This window comes from Trachemys scripta, chromosome 2 (assembly GCF_013100865.1).
Source record: "Trachemys scripta elegans isolate TJP31775 chromosome 2, CAS_Tse_1.0, whole genome shotgun sequence".
Taxonomy (NCBI): domain Eukaryota; kingdom Metazoa; phylum Chordata; order Testudines; family Emydidae; genus Trachemys; species Trachemys scripta.
Window position 1 is genome coordinate 72,586,775 of NC_048299.1, and position 19,940 is coordinate 72,606,714.

Below are 19,940 nucleotides of genomic sequence, written 5' to 3' on the forward strand. Positions count from 1 at the left end.
GGCCAGGTGTTTTAGCAAAGTTATGTCCCATCTATACAATTCGCTCAACTGTGCAGGCTGGAATGGCTTTGAAAAACAGAGAGGCAGAGAGCAGTCTAGTCAGACACTGCCTGGTTAGGTGTTAACTCGAGATTTACATTCCTCTTCCCTTAAGTAGGTACTGCAGTGAAGCGGTATAAGGGATCCTGGAGAGGAGAGAGAGAATGGCAAGGCCCTGTGCCCAGATACCAAAGTCTGGGTGAACACTAGACTGGGAATTTCCTTTTTATCCCTGTTTTTGCTTATGGTACCTAATTCTGGCTTATTCTGATAAAGCCTGGCGCTTGCTGAGAAATCCTGTGAATTGCTATTTTCATCCTATCAGGTTAGAGGTAGTTTCAGAAGCATGGATGGAGCCTTAGTCTCCCTTGTCCAGTTTCACCACAGGAATAAGCTGGTAGGTTGTCATTGACTTCGCTAGAACTTCATCTACATAACACCAATGGTGAATTTGGCCCTCTGAGCCATAGTTTCTCCATCTGCAAATGAGAATAGCAATAAATACATTTCTGGGAAATGAGCAGTAAGTAGTAAAGGGACTCCATGAACATGAAATCACAACAGTTTTTAAAAATGCGTTAAAAGTAACTTCAGGAACTGGATTTGAGTCTGCATTATGCTGCCATTTTCATACTCTTTAAAATGCTTTTTTTCTCCCCTGTTTGCTATGTGAAAGACCCATGCAAACAATAAGGAAAACAAGTAAACTGACTAAGCATAAAGTGCTGTCAAATGTGCACAGAGTAAACCTAAAAATGGAGAATGTCTTCTAATTCCTTCCAGCTGTAGTAATTTGAGATGATGGTTGCAACTGTAGTAGGTATAAATATTTTTTGGACAAGAAGTGGGACTTTTTTTTTTTTTTCATTACCTGTGTGTCCTTCTCAAATAGTGAATGTTGTTGCAGCACTTTTGAAGATGTAAAGCACTATATTGTTGTATACAAATCTTGTGCATGTATTCTCCAAACTTGTATTGGATAAGGTTTGTGCAGAATTGCTGAACAGTAAAACAAATATTTTTCTATTCTTTCAAAGAACTACAAAGCTGTTTTTTCTTTTGTTTTTGTAACTGAATTGTACCGATAGGAAGTGAAGTGTAGCTTAAAATGATTCCTATTGATTTTTTTTTCTTTTCGGGTTAATTTACAGGAAATTGTTATATATATATGTAGTTAATGGCTTGGGCGCTTGGCCAGTTATACAATAGTTCGTGTTCTCTAATGTTTGTGACGGGAAGCAATTTCACTGAACACAGTCATGTACTAGTAAAGCTATATTTATGATGCTTCAGAAAATAACTGAAAAGAAAAATAAGACTCCCAAATATAATAAAGTAATATGTAGTGCTAGTCAGCATAAACACTGTAACGATTAGTAAAAGTTACATGAAATACTCTATTTTACTTGAGGGGCTCTTTGGTTTCTGGTTCTGTTAGTCAGGTTGAGGTTGTTGTGGGGGAAATCATGGAATCTTAAACTACATTCAGGTAATTTGTAGGAGACGAGGAGCCTGGTTTTCAAATAGCTTTTGCTGTGAATCTGGCATATTTAAATCCTGCTTGAAATTATGTAACTGGCAGGATGCCTGTAATGGACTGGTGAGCTAGGTTCTGATCTCCGTTATGTTAGCGTAATCTGGAGTTATTCCACTGGCTTTACTGCAGTGACTCTGAATTTATACTGATGTTACTGAGATCAGAATCTGGCCTAGTTTATCCATGGCTTTAAGATGTTCTACTGGTGATATGCAAAGTGACCAGGAAAACACCCCTGCACACAATCCTGTTAGAGTTGCTCAGAAAAAAAATTACAGATTTAGATTGTTCGCTTGTTTTGCTTGTTGAAATTTCATTTTGACATTTTCTGACCAGTTCTAATTCCTGTATACTTATGGAAGAAAGAACTCTCTGGGAACACGAAAACTCTTGGAGGCAGAATTAGAGGTGGGACTTAAGCCAGTGAATGTTGGGTTTTGACTTCAGCTCAGAGAGTGAGCTCTAGGTGAAAGGGACCTTGAGATTGGTGTGTCTCAACTCCTGTAGGACTTGGATGTCTGCTGGCTCGTTGCTGGAAGGTCCAAGTTAATATAGACATAAGCATCTATCTGTAAGTGTTGAAGAATTTAAGACCATTTCTCTTCTGAATCTGGATAGCCACTAAGATTAAATCTTCATATTTTCTTGATCTGTTCTTTATTATTATTATTTATTATTTATTAATGTTTGTGAATACTGGTGTGAATGAATTTTAGATGTTGTTACTCATCAGATAAAGTCACTGGTTATGGGTCTAAAAGGCCTAGTCTACTAGCGTCTGATGCTGCTGACTCTTTAAAAGAACATAAAAAGGAATTGATAAAATACTCTGCCCTGAGGAGACAACCCAGTGGATGTTGATCACAGCATATTGCTAATTAAACAAACAAAAACAACTTCCAGATTCACCTGTGAAGAGCTTTTTCAGGAAATCAAAGATTAACTGAAGCTTTTCAAGGAATAATAAATAAAAAACAGAGTGGGTTGTTTAAAACTAATAAAGGGTTCATGCTGGGTTAAAAAACATGGCCCAATCTGGTGTAATTCCCATGTGGTGTAAATCTTCATATTTCAGTTGACATCAGTGGAGCTACACCAAGTGAAAATCTGGCCCCATCTGTTTTTAATAAATCAAATAATATATCTAGCGCTTTCATCTGTAGATTTCAATCTTGCCTATATTATAAAATACATTACATTATTAAAATTGAGAATTTAAAAAAAAATGTAATTTACTTGTGCTGTTAAGTTCTGTCCCTCTTGTGAGTGGAAATAGACAAATCATCTTTTACTTTCAGGTTCTCATCTACTAGGCTAACATTTGTATTGCAAACAAAAATGTTTGTGTTTATGCATTTTTTTTCTTTTACAAACTCATTGTAATTTTGTTAATTTCATGAAAACCTTTATTTGGGTCAACACTTTTTTTTTTTTGGTCTGTCATGCAAAGCACTTTCTTTTTTTTCTTTCTTTCTTTAAACCTAAGTTTTGTGCCAACCTGACTGTGGGTATGTAAACACTTCCCTGAGCTGTTCATAATTCAAACATTGCTCTCTTGGGCTAGTGCATTGAGAACCTCAATGTGAAATTGACTAGCCAGTTTACTTCAAGTTTCTAACCTATTTTTCTTGTCTATACTAAGCAAAATGGGGGGAAAACAGATAGTGAAATGTAAACTAGGCTACTTTAAAATAGAGAGAATTTTAAAAATTGTATTAATGGTAATTTAGTAAAAAAAATTCTTGTTTTGTTTTTGAAGATATGATTAACCTGGTCATATCTGTTTTTTAAATAATCATATTTTAGAGTACAAATGTGTGCTAGCTTTTAATATCTGTTCAGGAGTTTTCCTGTCTCTTCAATATGATTGGGAATCACATCATGGTAAATTGATGAAAATTGGAGCTATGTAATTTCACTCTTTGAAAAGTGAGGGGGGAAAACTATGTGATCCATGAGGACAACATGCTATACTGTGAGGGTACTGCTGTAAATAAAGAGAGATTCTGACCTTAACTTCTGCAGCAGTGCCTATTTTAATTGTCTGCAGTACCACTGCAAACTGCAGTCTTGAATACAGTAGAAGGCATATATTCCATCCCAATACTTGCTTTTAGAGGAGGAATTAGTAAAATGCAACTACAGTATTTATTTTTGAGTATGAGAGGTGTTTACATGATTCTGGTTTCTGCATCGTAGTTTAAACAAAGACATATGAAAACAAGATCTTTATTATATTCCAGCTTTATTTCTTGCATAATATACTGGTATACAATAGAAGATTATGATACAGCTGTACCTCTGGACTAGTTTCATTCCTTTCTCCTCCTCCCTCACTCCTCCAAGCAGGGATGATTTCAATATGGATGATTGCCTAAAGATTGAAAGGAACACAGAAAATAAGAGAGTTTTGAACATAGCATTCTTCTGACTGATATTTTTACATTTGAAATTGTTCTGAAGCACATTTAAATGAAGACTAAAAATGGCTATCACAGCTGGGTGATCATGAAAGAACATCTGCTGTATTGCTGTTCAGACACATGTTCTGAATATCTACTTCACTTGCTGTATTTGTTTTCTCTGACAATGGGCTGGAGATATTTGGAAGTATAGAAGATTGAGAGCACTGAAATGGTAACTCACAGAGTGTTTGAAATGTGAGCTGCAGTTCTGTCACTGGATCTGGTGGTATCAGGGAGAGAGCTAGAAATGGCTGTAAACAATAGCTTGCTGGTTTTGTGAACAAGGTATCCACCGGTTTGTTCTGCATCAGTAATTGTTCCTGTTGTGAAATGCACTGAGAATTAGACTCATAGGTTTTAAGGCCAGAAGGAACCATCGTGGTCATCTGGTATGACCTCCTGCAAATTGCACAGAACCTCACCTACTCCTGAAATAGACCCCTAACCTCTGGCTGAGTTACTGAAATCCTCAAGTCATGGTTTAAAGACTTCAAGTTACAGAGAATTCCCCATTTGCACTAGTTTAAATCTGCAAGTGACCCGTACCCCATGCTGCAGAGGAAGGCAAAAACAAAAAAAAACAACAAAAAAAAAAACAGGCCGGTCTCCTTCCTTCCCGACTCCATATATCTGTTGTCTCACTCCTTTCTGCAAAATAGTATGTGTAAGCAGAAGGGAAAACAGGCTCTAATACTTGTACGAGTATCCTTAGACACCATCTCAGGTTTGCAGCACAGATGAAGGCATGAAATCTTACATGGATTACACTCTGCTTTTCCTTTAACTATTAATTGTGGAGGGACAGTGTGTGGTTTAAAAAGACCTCTGAAACTGTATGCATCAGCATGATGAGGGACTCCATAAACTTACTGTCAAAATCAATGTTGGATTTCAAGTTTTAAATTATTCTTTGTTGGCACTGACCCTCATTTACAAAATGCTCATATGGTCATCAAAGTCTGGAGCTATAGCATACGCAATATGCATAGCCTTTTGATGATAATCAAATTTGCATTTCTGAAGGACTCTGTGATCACACTAAGTTGCTTATGAGAAGATGACTTTCCCACCTGTTCTACAACAGTCCCTAAACTCTGGGTAGGATCAAAACTCAACCATCTTCTTGGGCTTCAACTTTATATTATCGTATTGCTTAGATGTCTGTTAAAGTCCAGTCCTAGCTTAGATCTGCTCTGTCTACCACTTAGATCCTCTCATCTCAGACTCAAGATACCTCTCTCAGGGCAGACTCATTCAGAAGCACTTCCTCCTTTTTTTTTTTTTTTTTTATTCACTCCAGTTGCTTGGCCCTCCTTGCTTACTTGAGATAGCTGGCAGGTAGTGGTATTCAAAGTTAAGTTGTTGGCTCCTGTGTGCTGAGGTGCCACCATGGAGTGAGACCCAGAGTCACCTACAGGTGACCTATTTTAGTGTTTGTTTAAAAAAAAAAAAAAAAAACCCTTTTCAATAGTGTTATTTAATGTATTCATTTTAGCTTGGCTACCTTGGGGCATCGAGTTGCTCTTATTTTCAAGTCATCATTAAGACAACATTTTTAAACCATGAACCTGCAAAATAGAATTGCTCTCACTTTGACTCCAAAACTCCACAGCTGTGTACACAAACAGGTATTTGCATAGGTAAATTGAGTATTTGAGCTTGCAAACAGATAGGCACATTTCTATTGTGCATAAATATGAGTTCCTGCAAATGTAATGGATATGCATGCAACTGAAAATATAGGGGCTTTAGTGATAATAGAGGTCAGGATATCTGTGCTGCTGCATATTAACGTCATGTATATTAAATCTTATAGGCAGCAGATGGTACTGGAGCTTGCATCTGTCAAATAATTTAATGGAACCTTGTCAACAGGGAAAAAAGAGTTTATTGATGGCAGCAAAAGGCAAAGGAGCATCTTAACTATCAGAGTAGGGACCACTAGAGTGTATGTTAACATTGCCGTTACAAATTAAGGAGTGAGAGTGTGGCCTAGTAGACAGAGCATTGGACTTGGGACTCAGAGGACCTGGACTCTGTTCCCGGTGCTGCTACTGGGTCTAGTGGGTGGGCTTGAGAAAGTCAATTCACCTTTGCATGCCTCAGTTTTCCCCATTTGTAAAATGATGATGATACTGACCTCCTTTTGTAAAGTGCTTTGAGATCTACTGATGAAAAGCACCATGTACTAGGTGGTGGTGGCATTTATTTATTTATTTATTTATTTATTTATTTGTCTTCAAAATAAGACTCTCTTGTCTTGCACAGATCTTCATTAAACTGATCTTCTAATGGTCTCCAACCTTTTAAGCTAGAACAGAGGTTCTCCAATTGTGATTGGTGGAGCACCTGGCTGCTCTTGGTGAGAGCTTCTCCTTCATATATCCAGCAACTAAGTTTTATATTAAAAGAAAACTGAAAGTGCATAGTGCTTCCCAATATCGCTTGCTGGAATTGCCATATAGGCGTTCTGCAATAGGAAAGGAGGTGTCTACAAGACATGCTGTGGACCATGTTTCAGTACACTAAGAAAAATTTGAGAGCTCCTGAGCTAGAAGTTGGCCCCAGTAGCACCTTTGCCCAAACCACATAGAATATCACAAAAAAACAAATATTTTCATGCATGCTTTTAAACTTCCTAACTTAAAGTCATGAACAAGCTTTCTTCGTACACTTCTATTCTTCACTGAGGACTGTAAAAGAAACCAAGCTTGATATTTCTGCCTAAGGTCCTGCCCCCAACCTTTCTTATTCATCAGCCATCTGCATTCAAGACAGGCTGTTTTTCCTTTCGCTTTCATGCTGCCTGGGTGCTAGCAGCAGGATAAATGAGAGCTCAGGAGAGAGAGTTTTCCTGCTCCCAGCTCCTGTACCCAGCACCAAGGTGTAATCCCTGGCAGCCAGTAGGACCAGTTGCAGGGGAAGTCCTGCTTAGCCCGTAGCCTTGGGGTGGAGCTGTGACGTTGCAGTCTATATGGTTTTATAAAAATATGATAAGTGAATATAATGTAACTGGGATATGCTTCATGCGAAAGGTCTCTTGTAAGGTATCATTACAAAGCTTATAATCTACTGAGTGTGATCATCCTATTTGTATAAATGTACCACTCTTGTATCTAAAACTAGAAATACAAAATATAACTCTGAGGGCCTATTGTAATTATGCAGAGTGTAGGCCATTAATGGTGGTTTGGAATCTTGATGACTCCCATTAACCAGGACCATTGTCTGCAGATGGCTGTGTTTTACCTGTGACTCTTCCTGTATATATGTGTGCTGGCAAGCTGGTAATGAAGTCTTGCAGTGACGTGATCATGTCACCTGAACTGGAATCCATCTTTAACCTGGTGCTTTGCTGTTGTGTCTCCAAGGAAGACAGTAGTGTCAGACGTGACCAGTACACCTGGGAAATGTATTCATCTCACACGTCCCCCGAAAATGTCTCTAGTTTGGTCAGAACAGCAGCCTGTGCTAGTATCAGCGAGCAGGGATGTAAAAGGTGACAGAAAGAGGGACAGGTTCTGGCAATGCAATGTGGCTACAGCTTCCCCTTCTGGGGAGGTGAAAGGGCTCAGTGCTGTTCAAAAAGCAGGTAGAATTAGCCAGTCAGCAGCTTGGAATTTCCTAATGGAGAAAAGGATGTAACAGCTGCCAGTGAAATATCAGCAGAGTCCAGGAGCACAAACACCATCTCCCCCGCATGGGGTGATCACACACACGCACTCTAGGGCACAATGATGGCTCTAGCTGTGTAGGTTGTTGACCCCCATTTTGACTGGTGTAAAAGGGTGTGTTCAAAACCTCCCTGCACTAGCTTGGCTGAATTTGGCTCCTTGGTTTTTTGACTTCCCTTATAGTATTCTCAACTTTAATGTATTCGTGTTAGCTTTTGTACTTAATCCAGCCATCTATCTCACACAAGCGAGCAGGTATTTGTATATGTAATTCTTACCAGAACACTTGCACTCTCTTCCTTTGTGACTTCAGAGGTTCTCTAAGCTGATTTGCTTCCCACTGTTTTTCTCCTTTCATTAGAACATCGTGGCAGTGGGAGCTGGATTTTGTGATGGCCTTCGCTGTGGTGATAATACCAAAGCTGCTGTTATTCGACTTGGCCTAATGGAGATGATTGCATTTGCAAAAATCTTTTGCAAGGGACAGGTGTCTATTGCCACTTTCCTGGAGAGTTGTGGAGTCGCTGATCTGATCACAACGTGTTATGGTGGCCGCAATCGAAGGGTGGCTGAAGCATTTGTTAAAACTGGGAAGGTATTGTACCAAGGCCTGTCTTCCTCTCCGTGTGATGGCTAGCATTGCAGAAATCTGTCATAGGAGCACTAGGTTCAGTGCTGACTTGTTAATATAATACTGTAGTTATACTAGTCACATTGTAATCCGTTAATATAGTCTTGTCTCTCCTTTTGTCCTTTAGTGTGTTACCATAGAGACAATGTTGCAAAGCTAGAATGAATGAGGCAGTTCCAAAGAGAAGGAGAACTGGAGGTAGGGAGTAGGGGAAAGAGGAAGTTTACACACAAGCATGTAGGTAAATACTGTTATGAAAACCGTAGGCTGCTTTTGGAGGAAGTGTTAGGATCCTGCAATGACACTAGCCAGCTTCTCCCATCAAGTCTTCACGCATCTTAACACTCATGTTGAGTGACTGTTCATTTAAGATTTCAGTTCTACCACCGTCAGCTGGGCAAACTTTGGGAGCTGTCTCCTCATGCTGAAGCAGTGGGGTCATGCAGCAGAGGAGAAGACCCTTATCAGGGTTTAATAACCTTCTTATTCTTCATAATATTCTTCAAAATGGTTTCTTAGGTTGGTAAAAAATCTTGTTATGATTAACCTATTTTTTTTAATTATTATTATTTTTTTTTAAATACTATTAAGTCCATTGAAGAACTGGAGCAAGAAATGCTAAATGGTCAGAAATTGCAGGGACCACAGACTTCGGCAGAAGTATATCGTATCCTGAAGCAGAAAGGAATGGTGGATAAGTAAGTAAGAGGATATGGAGCATTTCTTTTGTTTTGTTTTCCCCTCCATTTTTTAATGCTTAGCTTTTTGATCATGATGACTGTTTCCTGAACATAAAAGCAAAAAGGTAAAATGCTGACAAAGTGACTTAAACCCCAACAAAATGCATACATTTTAAAACCGCTAGATTAACGTGACTTTAATATCTATACTAGACCTAATGGAGTGGGAGCCTATATTTAAACACTGAATGCTATGCAATTTAATCCTCCATTTACTCAGAGATCTCTTGGTGATCCCTTTTGCTCTAGGCAGGAATAAGGTAATGTAGGAGAGATGAGGTACCCTCGGTTTTAACTTGGAATGTCCTAATCATATGGTTGTGCACCCATGGAAATTCCCATGGAGATAGAAATTCTACTTCCTTACTGCACAGATCTCAGGGATGCCCCTTGCCTAAGCTCTGCTGCCTTTTCCTACTGGCTCTTGTCTACCTCTGAACAGCATGACTCTTGCAGGAGCCTTGTTTCCATTCCCTTCCCCTCCCATCGGCTTCCCCTGGATTGTCCTCCTTATACACACTCCAGGGTTGGGTTATGCAATGCGGACCAGAAAGCAGCATAACTTAATAGAGCCAAAAGCAGTGGTTGGTTGGGTTGTGGGTTTTTTTGGTTTTTGGTTTTTGTTGTTTTTTTTTTTGGGGGGGGGGGGGGGGGGTTCCAGGGGGGAGTTGGAGTTCCCATGAATGGGCTTCCATGGAGTCAGAAGTTGGTGGAAGACTATGCCACAGAGGCAGAATGTGGATGACAGCATCGGGCCATGAGTGCAAGTATCTGAGGGGATATGGCCTAGGAAGCATAGTGGCATGTTTGATTTGTCTTTGCCTAGTTTTGACTTTCTTTTACTTTTTTCCCAGAATAATCTTGAGTTTCTCATAAGGGAAGTATTTAGTTTTTTGACAAATTTTGTAGCCATTCCAGATGACTTTCCTAGAATAATTGTCCTGGTGACTATTGTTCTATTAATTGCTGCTGGTTATAATTCAGAAATTAAGATTTGTGGCTACTAACAGAGTAAAAATAAAGACAAATTTAGTATCTTTTTGAAATTGGCAGGGCAGGATTGGTGGGAGGGATACTTCTGAACTCAGGGCCTGATCCTGTGAGGTGCTCAGCATCTTTCATGGTCTTGCTAAGTGCCCTCACCTCCCACCAACTTCACCAGGAGTTGATGGTGTTCAGCACCTTGCAGGGTCAGGCCATGAGAGAAAAGCTGCATCCGTTTAACAATGCTTGGTCTAGGTTATAGTCTCTGGAATGTACTATATGTTTCTGCATCGGCTGTTTGGCCATTGATTTGTACAGCTTAATAGCGCTTATTCCAAATCACTTAGATGAAACTGCATACAAAAATTGTAAGATATGTCTAAAGGATGGCAGCTCAGTGCTTATACACCTTGACAAATCAAAAAGGAAAATACAGCATCTTGTATATTGGTTTTTGGTGTTTGCTAGCCGACAGAGGAACTGAAAACTTCTGAGGCAAAATTCCACCATTTAATCCATATTCACAACTACCCCAATAGCCTGCCTGCAAAACTGGTTGGTGTACTTCTGGAGCAATGTTAGGGACTCAGTTTCAGGTTCTTTTCAGTATGTGATGCATTAGTTCTCACTGGTAAGTTATTGGAATGCAATGAAGAGTGAACTCCCTGATGCAAAAGGGAAATATCTTATCTGCATAAGATTATAACTCTCACAGCGAAACTAATAAACAGGCATTTACTTAAGGTCTATGTTAACTCACAATATTGCAGAACTGTAAATAAACAATAAACTAAAATATAAAGCTGAGCTTCTTAATAAACCCTGTAAACAGAGAGACGACCCAGTAGCTTTCTTGCTGGTAAAATTTGTTGCTTATCTCCAAGGAAAGGGAGCCTTGTTATTAAAATTCTGTTTAACTGACCAGCTGTATGTAGTGGCTGCTTTCATCTCATAGAAGGGTCAGAAGCATGGATGTTCGCTTTGATATTGTGGTTCTTTCCTTTGTAACACCTAGTTTGTGGTAAACTAGAATCATGTAACTTAGTATTTCCTGATACAAAACAAAGCAGGTTATCCTGGTGGTATTTATTCAAGAGATTCTGCATGTGCCTGATTCCTAAAGCCATATGTAGTCTGTGTTTAGTAAAACTTGGAATGTGTTTTCTTCATCTCTTCCTTTTTTGGATGAGGCAAAATCACAAAAATGAACAGTTTCATTTGTTGATTGGCAGTCCCTTCTAAAAATTATTTTTGGCAGTTTTTAAAGTACAATTTTTTTCATGCACCATCCGCTTTTCAATGTTTTAGTACTTGCTCTAAAAATAAGGCACATAAATCCTATCTCTGCAATATATGCACAATTAAGCTGGTTGGGGGAAGAAAGCTGTCTAGAACAATTGCTTTCAATACTTACTATTTGTAATGCTCTCTTAGAGCCAGGTCTACACTAACCCCCTAATTCGAACTAAGGTTCGCAACTTCAGCTACGTGAATAATGTAGCTGAAGTTCAAAGTACCTTAGTTCGAACTTACCTCGGTCCACATGCGGCAGGCAGGCTCCCCCGTCGACTCCGCGGTACTCCTCTCGTCTAGCTAGCGTACCGCAGTCGACGGCGAGCACTTCCGGGTTCGACTTATCGCGTCCAGACAAGACACGATAAGTCGAACCCAGAAGTTCGATCGCTCGCCGCCAAACTACCGGGTAAGTGTAGACCTACCCTTAGACATCTTCAAATAACTTTTTATTTTTTTATTTTTCTGCTTTTCCATTTGGCAAGCACAGAGCTGAACACAGCAGTTTTTTTTAATCTAGATGACCCGAAGTAGGCTATTGTTTACTTCTCTGCTTTTGTCCTTATCCGAAAGTGTAATTTTAAAAACTCATGCAAATTTTGGCTGGATGCATTCTTGGACACCCTGTGTGTAAAATAGTCAGTATTTTTGGATTGTGTCAGTTAGTGAAGTTATTTCCAGCTTGCTACTACACAGACCCCCTTCTCATTCCCACGATTGCACCTATTGGATGCTGAATGATCCTTTTTTAAGGGCATTGGCTTTTTAATCTAGCCTTCAAACATTTGCTTAAAAACTGTGTAGTACACTCTGTTGCTTTTAATATTTTAAAACACAGGGTTGAAAGGCTAGTAAGGATAGAATTTAGGCCCCAATCCTGCAAACTTCTATGCAGATGCATAGATCTTTATGTCATATGGAGGCACGTAGAAGTCAGTGATACTCAACAGAGTTGCACTTAGCAGAATCAGCATGTATATTTACAGTGTAAGTTGGCTATAAAACTCTTTATCTGAAAGGCAGTTGGAGAACTAACCCCTTTAATGTTCCCAGATGCACATTTCACATGTAGTATACATGCTGTTCCTGCCTGTAGTATTGTCGTCACCATTAGCTTAAGCATTGTCATTTTTTCACTGAAGTGCTTCTGAATTGTGCTCACAGAAATATTCTCTGTGATGGAGAGCAATGAGTTGGTATTAAAATGTTGTTTGAAACAATGGTCCCATCTTAAATCAAGTAACTTCTCTGAACATCCTGATAACTAGCAATGCAATACCTGTGCCCATTTGAAGCATACTTTTGCTTCATGCAAATTCAATATGTCTTGTTCCCGTCTCTAGTAATGGTCACACATAAAGGGACATTGTGATGTCAATTTTAGGCTTAAAATATAAGATTTTATATTTTAAAAACAAAAATCCCCTAAGGCCAACAGAAATTTTGTTTTTTTTAATTCCTACAAAAAGTTTTGCATTGATTTTAAACGTTGCATTTTGGTGCTTGCAGCTTAAACACTGCAGCCTTTGTTTGAGATCTAGAAAGTGAAATTGACTAGGTCTGTTTTCATTGTCCACACTGAATATAAAAATAAATACATTTAGATTTTTAAAAATTCTTTGTTTTAATAGTCTTTTAATGTCAGTGAAACACACATGGAAGCTTTATTTTTGAAAATATGGCCAACTTAAAAATAAATTTAAATAAAAAGTCAGCCTCCTATTTATTTTAAGGATCCTAAAACCCATACTTAACTTTACACTCTTACATTTGAAAATTTTGGTCCATGATTTTTATCTGAAGGGATCTCTTAAAAATGGTGATAGCCTAATTTTTTTTTTTTTACATTTGATCATTATTCAGAAAGGTTGTTGATCTTTTCTGTTTGTAGCTGAGCGTGTGATAAGATGATTGCAAAAAAGATAGTGGCAAGTATTTGTTTTAATTTGTGAAATAAGTGAACTGCCAAGGTATGCATAACAAAGTTGCAGGATCCAATATGGTTTGATAATGATCAGGCTTTTGAGGGCCTGACGTATTTCAGAAATATATGTAGGTATTGTATGTATTCTGCACTCATCACCATAGCATGAGTGCCTTGTAAATTCTAAAAGAAACACACAGATTCTCAGGTGCTCTTTTCTCTACCTAACAAGACATTATAGAGTAATCTTATGTTGCTTTTTTACTTTTTTCTTTGTTCTTTTCTTTGCTAGGTTTCCACTGTTCACTGCCGTATATCAAATCTGCTATGAAGGGAAACCTGTCCAAGAGATGATATCCTGTCTTCAGAGTCATCCAGAGCATATTTAAAATGAATTGTGCAATTATACTAATACAGCTTCCGCCTTTCAAATTCATATTTGGATTCAAGTGGATGTAAACATTAGGCAACCATATGAATGTATATGAATTTCTGTAGTTTTTTTGACACAATTTAAAATTGTAATGTAGTGTCGGATTGGTGGCTGTCATTTTACTGGCTAAAAAGCAGATGTTTTAAGATATACAATGAAAAACGTGCACTATATATATAGTGCAAATAGATGTATGCATCTATTTGTGTTTCTATAGTATAAGACATAAACAACATTTAGTAATCTTTCATTCTGAAATTCCTCTCTCATTAAAGACCCAATCCAGTGCACACTAGAAATAATGGAAGGAATCCCGTTGGCTTCAATGGGAATTGGATTGGGCCCTGATAGCTCCAATAGCACTAGCTATGTCTACAAACACTTGATTTTACTTTGTAATACACACCAAGACTTTTTTACATGTTTGCATGCTTTTTGGCAATAGTTACTTTAAGCAATATTAATGAAAAGCTAGTTGTAGCAGTTATTCAAGGAGGGAGTAGGGGAATGGCATTTTAAGTAACTGCATTTAACAATATCATATGATTTTTAGACAGTCTCAAAATATTAGACTAGTTCAAATCAATTTTTAAAGGGTATTTAATCTTTTAAGTGTAACATATTTTAAAAGGGTACATTACCTCCCCCTCCGTTTTTATCGCTTTCAGTTTTGTATTTCTGCGTTTCTCTCTTTCTCTTGCTGTTCTCGAATTCTATTAGGAAGGACAAGCAGGAGGATTTTACCAGCACAGACTCTAGCATAGGGACCCTATGGTTCATCCAGGTGCTGTGTGATTCCATTTATTTTATTTTAGGCCCATTCTTGTGGCAGCCACTGCCCAAAACCATCACGCTCTTCTAGCTTAACCTTCAGCTGCATACCGCACATTGGGGGAATTCCCAGTACTTCAAGTTTGTGTTGTCTGTTGTCAAATGAATTGTACTCCATGCATTCATTTCAGTGCCTACCAGTGCCTGATGTGTCAACTGATCTCTATTGACTCAATCCAACTTCTACTGAAGTAAATGAAAAAGTTCCCATTCTTTAATTTGAAAGACTTCTGTGGGGATTGGATCAAGCCCTTTCTGACCAATCTCCCTGAAAGCTTCTCCGAGTCCATGCTGCCTCTCTCTGCTCCCCTTAAGGAAGGAGGGACTGAGAGAGGTTATGGAGGAGGTTAATTTGAGTGTTTCTTTGCACAACTGTTGGGGTACAGCTGGAATATCCCTTTTAGGAACATTTTGAGGAGAGATGGGGGGGATAGCTGGATCTTTCTGGCTCATGATTTTATTTTATTTAAAAGAAAAAAATAAATCTAGCCTTAAGGAACAGGCATATGGCTGGGCACATGAAGGGACAACCCATAGTTGAGACCTGGGGAATAAGGTTTGTCTAGAGACTGATAGAGGTCAGCACGAAGCTAATAAGAGAAGTCTCTTGCTATTTGGAATACATATTCCTAATCCCGGAGCAAGATAGGGATTGATTACTACTTGCTGTTACCAGCTGTGTTGTTTACAGGCCAAGAGCTTTGAGCATGAAGCCTTTATGAAGCTTTATGATGTCAAGGTATAGGCCTAGGAGTAGCAGTCACCCTTGCATTATACAGCTTTGGATATTTTTTACTCTGAAATAAGAAAGAGCAGTAAGGCAGCTTCATGTAAACAGAAAAATATTTCGGAACAGGGGCTGGTATTTTGCATATGCCAAACCAACCATTATGTTTTAAATTATTTTTAGAAGATCATGTGAATGTCTACAAATATGCAGGGCTATAAAATATCATTTTATTGGGGATGTTTTGTCTTATTTTTCTGAACATGGTGCTGAGTAATGAAAAGGGTCAGGAGTTAGTTTGAGATGTATGAGGCAGTGGGATTTTGAGAATTAAAATCTCTGATAGAACTGGTCTGTGAGAAATTATTTGTGCTCAGACCATTTAAAGGCTATTTTAGTAATTGGAAACATTGATATATTAACGCACATATGAAGCATACACTCCCCATTACAGCATAACTCGCAATGGGTTTGTTTATGTTAAATTATACTTTTAAAAAAACACCAAATTGGGTGGATTTGCCTTTGTATTTTATTTTTACGTATAATATGTAGAATAATACAATTTTGTAAGATACATAAAGGGCTATATAAGCTAAAAGTGGTGAATTATATGTACTGTAGCATGGTTTTTTTATTATTTGTTTATTCTCATGCTCTTTCCTCCACATAAGGAGTTGAACATTTTTAGATCTCCTTTTTTATGTAAACCCCCCGTCAGTGACCGAGCCAGAGGGAGGTTTGTTTATTGAATCATTTTCTCAAATCTACAATCCACTCATTCTCCCTCCCCTTCCCCAGTAAAATGCAAAACTTCTGTAATTAAGGAATTTATCTTGTTTTCATTTCTGTAGATATTTATTATTCCACCATTTCTACTTTTGTTGTTGTTGTTATTGTTGCTTGAGAACTTTTGGCTTGGCATTATTTTTCTCATTAATATTTACTACTAATTATGATACTGTGATATAAATATCAGCACTAAAGGATAAGGGCCCAGTCCTGTGAACACTCTTTCGCTTGCTACTGGGTGTAGTCCCATTGAAGAGACTCTGCCCAATAATAATTTTTTTTTTCAGGATCAGGTCCTAAATTTTTATCTTTCTTGACTAATTTATGAACAAAAATCACTAAGGGAACTGCATTCAGTTTTCTAATAGTACCTAACTAGCCCATTACACATCTACTGTATTGTTTAAGGATTGAAAATGGATACCCCTTTGAAAGCTTAGTACAATAAATATTTTGTCTTGAAATCACTTGTTTTTAATGTTCATTTTTTATCACCAGGCTTTCTTTCTCTTGTTGACCCCAAAGATGTAATCAGGATAGCTATCTGAGACTGCCGTACAAGGGGCTAGAGTAGTTTACTAATTGTCATATAAGCATCAGTGTTTTCATTTCATTCATCAAAAGGTAATAACAAAATGTTTTTTAAGTACATCAGAAGCTGGAAGCCTGCTAAACAACCAATGGGTCCCCTTGATGACCGAGATACAAAAGGAGCACTTATAGACGATAAAGTCATTTCAGAGAAACTAAACAAATTCTTTGCTTCAGTCTTCACGGCTGAGGATGTTAGGGAGATTTCCAAACCTGAGCCGGCTTTTGTAGGTGACAAATCTGAGGAACTGTCACAGATTGAAGTGTCACTAGAGGAGGTTTTGGAATTAATTGATAAACTTAACATTAACAAGTCACCGGGACCAGATGGCATTCACCCAAGAGTTCTGAAAGAACTCAAATGTTAAATTGCGGAACTATTAACGAGGGTTTGTAACCTGTCCTTTAAATCAGCTTCTGTACTCAATGACTGGAAGACAGCAAATGTAACGCCAATATTTAAAAAGGGCTTTAGAGGTGATCCCGGCGATTACAGACCGGTAAGTCTAACGTCGGTACCGGGCAAATTAGTCGAAACAATAGTAAAGAATAAAATTGTCAGACACATAGAAGAACATAAATTGTTGGGCAAAAGTCAACATGGTTTCTGTAAAGGGAAATCGTGTCTTACTAATCTATTAGAATTCTTTGAAGGGGTCAACAAACATGTGGTACAAGGGGGATCCAGTGGATATAGTGTATTTAGATTTCTAGAAAGCCTTTGACAAGGTCCCTCACCAAAGGCTCTTACATAAATTAAGTTGTCATGGGATAAAAGGAAAGGTCCTTTCATGGACTGAGAACTGGTTAAAAGACAGGGAACAAAGGGTAGGAATTAATGGTAAATTCTCAGAATGGAGAGGGGTAACTAGTGGTGTTCTCAAAGGGTCAGTCCTAGGACCAATCATATTCAACTTCTTCATAAATGATCTGGAGAAAGGGGTAAAAAGTGAGGTGTCAAAGTTTGCAGATGATACTAAACTGCTCAAGATAGTTTAAGATCAAAGCAGACTGTGAAGAACTTAAAAAAGATCTCACAAAACTAAGTGATTGGGCAACAAAATGGCAAATGAAATTTAATGTGGATAAATGTAAAGTAATGCACATTGGAAAAAATAACCCCAACTATACATACAATATGATGGGGGCTAATTTAGCTACAACAAATCAGGAAAAAGATCTTGGAGTCATCGTGGATAGTTCTCTGAAGATGTCCACGCAGTGTGCAGAGGTGGTCAAAAAAGCAAACAAGATGTTAGGAATCATTAAAAAGGGGATAGAGAATAAGAGGGAGAATATATTATTGCCCTTATATAAATCGATGGTACGCCCACATCTTGAATATATACTGGCACTAGAAAAGGTTCAGGGAAGGGCAACTAAAATGATTGGGTTTGGAACGGGTCCCATATAAGGAGAGATTAAAGAGGCTAGGACTTTTCAGTTTGGAAAAGAGGAGACTAAGAGGGGATATGATAGAGGTATATAAAATCATGAGTGATGTGGAGAAAGTAGATAAGGAAAAGTTATTTACTTATTCCCATAATACAAGAACTAGGGGTCACCAAATGAAATTAATAGGCAGCAGGTTTAAAACAAATAAAAGGAAGTAGTTCTTCACACAGCGCACAGTCAACTTGTGGAACTCCTTACCTGAGGAGGTTGTGAAGGCTAGGACTATAATAGCATTTAAAAGAGAACTGGATAAATTCATGGAGGGTAAGTCCATTAATGGCTATTAGCCACGATGGGTAAGGAATGGTGCCTCTAGACTCTGTTTGTCAGAGGATGGAGATGGATGGCAGGAGAGAGATCACTTGATCATTACCTGTTAGGTTCACTCCCTCTGGGGCATCTGGCATTGGCCACTGTCGGTAGACAGGATACTGGGCTAGTGGACCTTTGGTCTGACCCAGTACGGCCGTGCTTATGTTCATTTATAAATTAAATTGTTTTACTAGCACAGTCTCAAGTCGGGCCAATCAAATAAAACAAGATGTTCTCTGCGGTATGAACTGCATTATCGTCTTTAGTTCATATAACTACTGTGTCATCCACTAGAGGTCGCTGCTGAACCAAGTTCTACATGGTCTGCTGTAGATTACATGTTTTCTCTTTAACATTTCCTTGAAGCTCTTCGGTGCCTTGTGCAAATAAATTCTCCGTCTTGTTATTTGAGGTTGAGGAGATGCACAGGTTCACCCCCATCTCGTGCAGCATAGAATGGATGAATCTACTGGAGGGGAAAGGAGAAGCTTGCCAAAGTAATTGACATCCCACTAAAACAGCTAAGGCCCCTACATGCAAACATTACTCAGCTGACACCTCACCATAATGTGTTAGGCCCAGGACAGCAGTTAGGGTGACCAGACAGCAAGTGTGAAAAATCGGGACAGGGAGTGGGGGGTAATAGAAACCTATATAAGAAAAAGACCCAAAAATCGGGACTGTCCCTATAAAATCGGGACATCTGGTCACCCTAACAGCAGTTGTATTTATGTCATCCTGTGACCATCCTTTGCAGGGTGGGGAAAAAAGCTCCTATTAGAATAGATGCTGATCCTGTCCTCATTAACTGGGGCACAGTTTACTGTGCACTTTCTTCCCAAGTTGGAGATGGCTCACTTACAGGCAGGGAGGCAATGGCAACATGGCTCCTAATGAAGTTGTACTCATGAGAGGGGAGTGAGCACAGGGTCTTTCCTTGATCTCTGGACAGTTCTGTGATGCGTCAGCCCACACACCTTGAAAATCCCATGTCACTTGATGGGATGAGTCAGGAACTAAACCTTATCAACTCATAGAATTTCCTACTTATTGTTGCCCCCTCTCCCACCTCCCCGTGAGTTTTCTGAAGAGGAGAATCCAGCCTCACAGTGACAATTTACACTATGATGCATGGAAACACTGGGATTAACAGGAATGTAGGTTTCTTCAGCAAGCAGAATAATATAATAGCTCAATCTTATAGCACCTGTTACCATAGATCTCAAAGCACTTGACAAAGGAGGTCGGTATTATTACCTCCATTTTAGAAATGGGGGAGGAGGAGAAACTGAGGAACGGAGGGGACGTGACTTACCCACGGTCACCAGGAGGCCAGTGGCAGAGCTGGAAATAGAGCCCTGGTCTCCCGAGTCTTCCTTCTAAGCTCTATCCGCTGGACCCCATTGCTGCAAAGCCACTGGCCATTTTGTGGTAAGCAACGCTGAGCTAGCTTTGTAATCAACGGCTCAGAATGATGTGGCTACTTTTTTTGTTTTTTGAAAGGGTGCCTGA

The 19,940-nt window shown here is 38.8% G+C and overlaps 1 protein-coding gene across 2 annotated transcripts in view; it reads left to right on the forward strand.

Annotated features, from left to right (window-relative positions):
• Positions 1 to 16,534, forward strand: part of GPD1L (glycerol-3-phosphate dehydrogenase 1 like) — a 32,622-nt gene extending 16,088 nt beyond the window's left edge. The window contains exons 6-8 of one of the 2 annotated variants that reach the window (XM_034760844.1): positions 8,077 to 8,310; positions 8,938 to 9,044; positions 13,580 to 16,104. In XM_034760844.1, coding sequence (XP_034616735.1) covers positions 8,077 to 8,310; positions 8,938 to 9,044; positions 13,580 to 13,676 — 438 coding nt within the window. In that variant the 3' untranslated portion in view covers positions 13,677 to 16,104. Of the gene's footprint in view, positions 1 to 8,076; positions 8,311 to 8,937; positions 9,045 to 13,579 lie in introns of both variants that reach the window. The other variant, XM_034760843.1, reaches the window with a different exon arrangement.
• Positions 16,535 to 19,940: the final 3,406 nt, after the last annotated feature.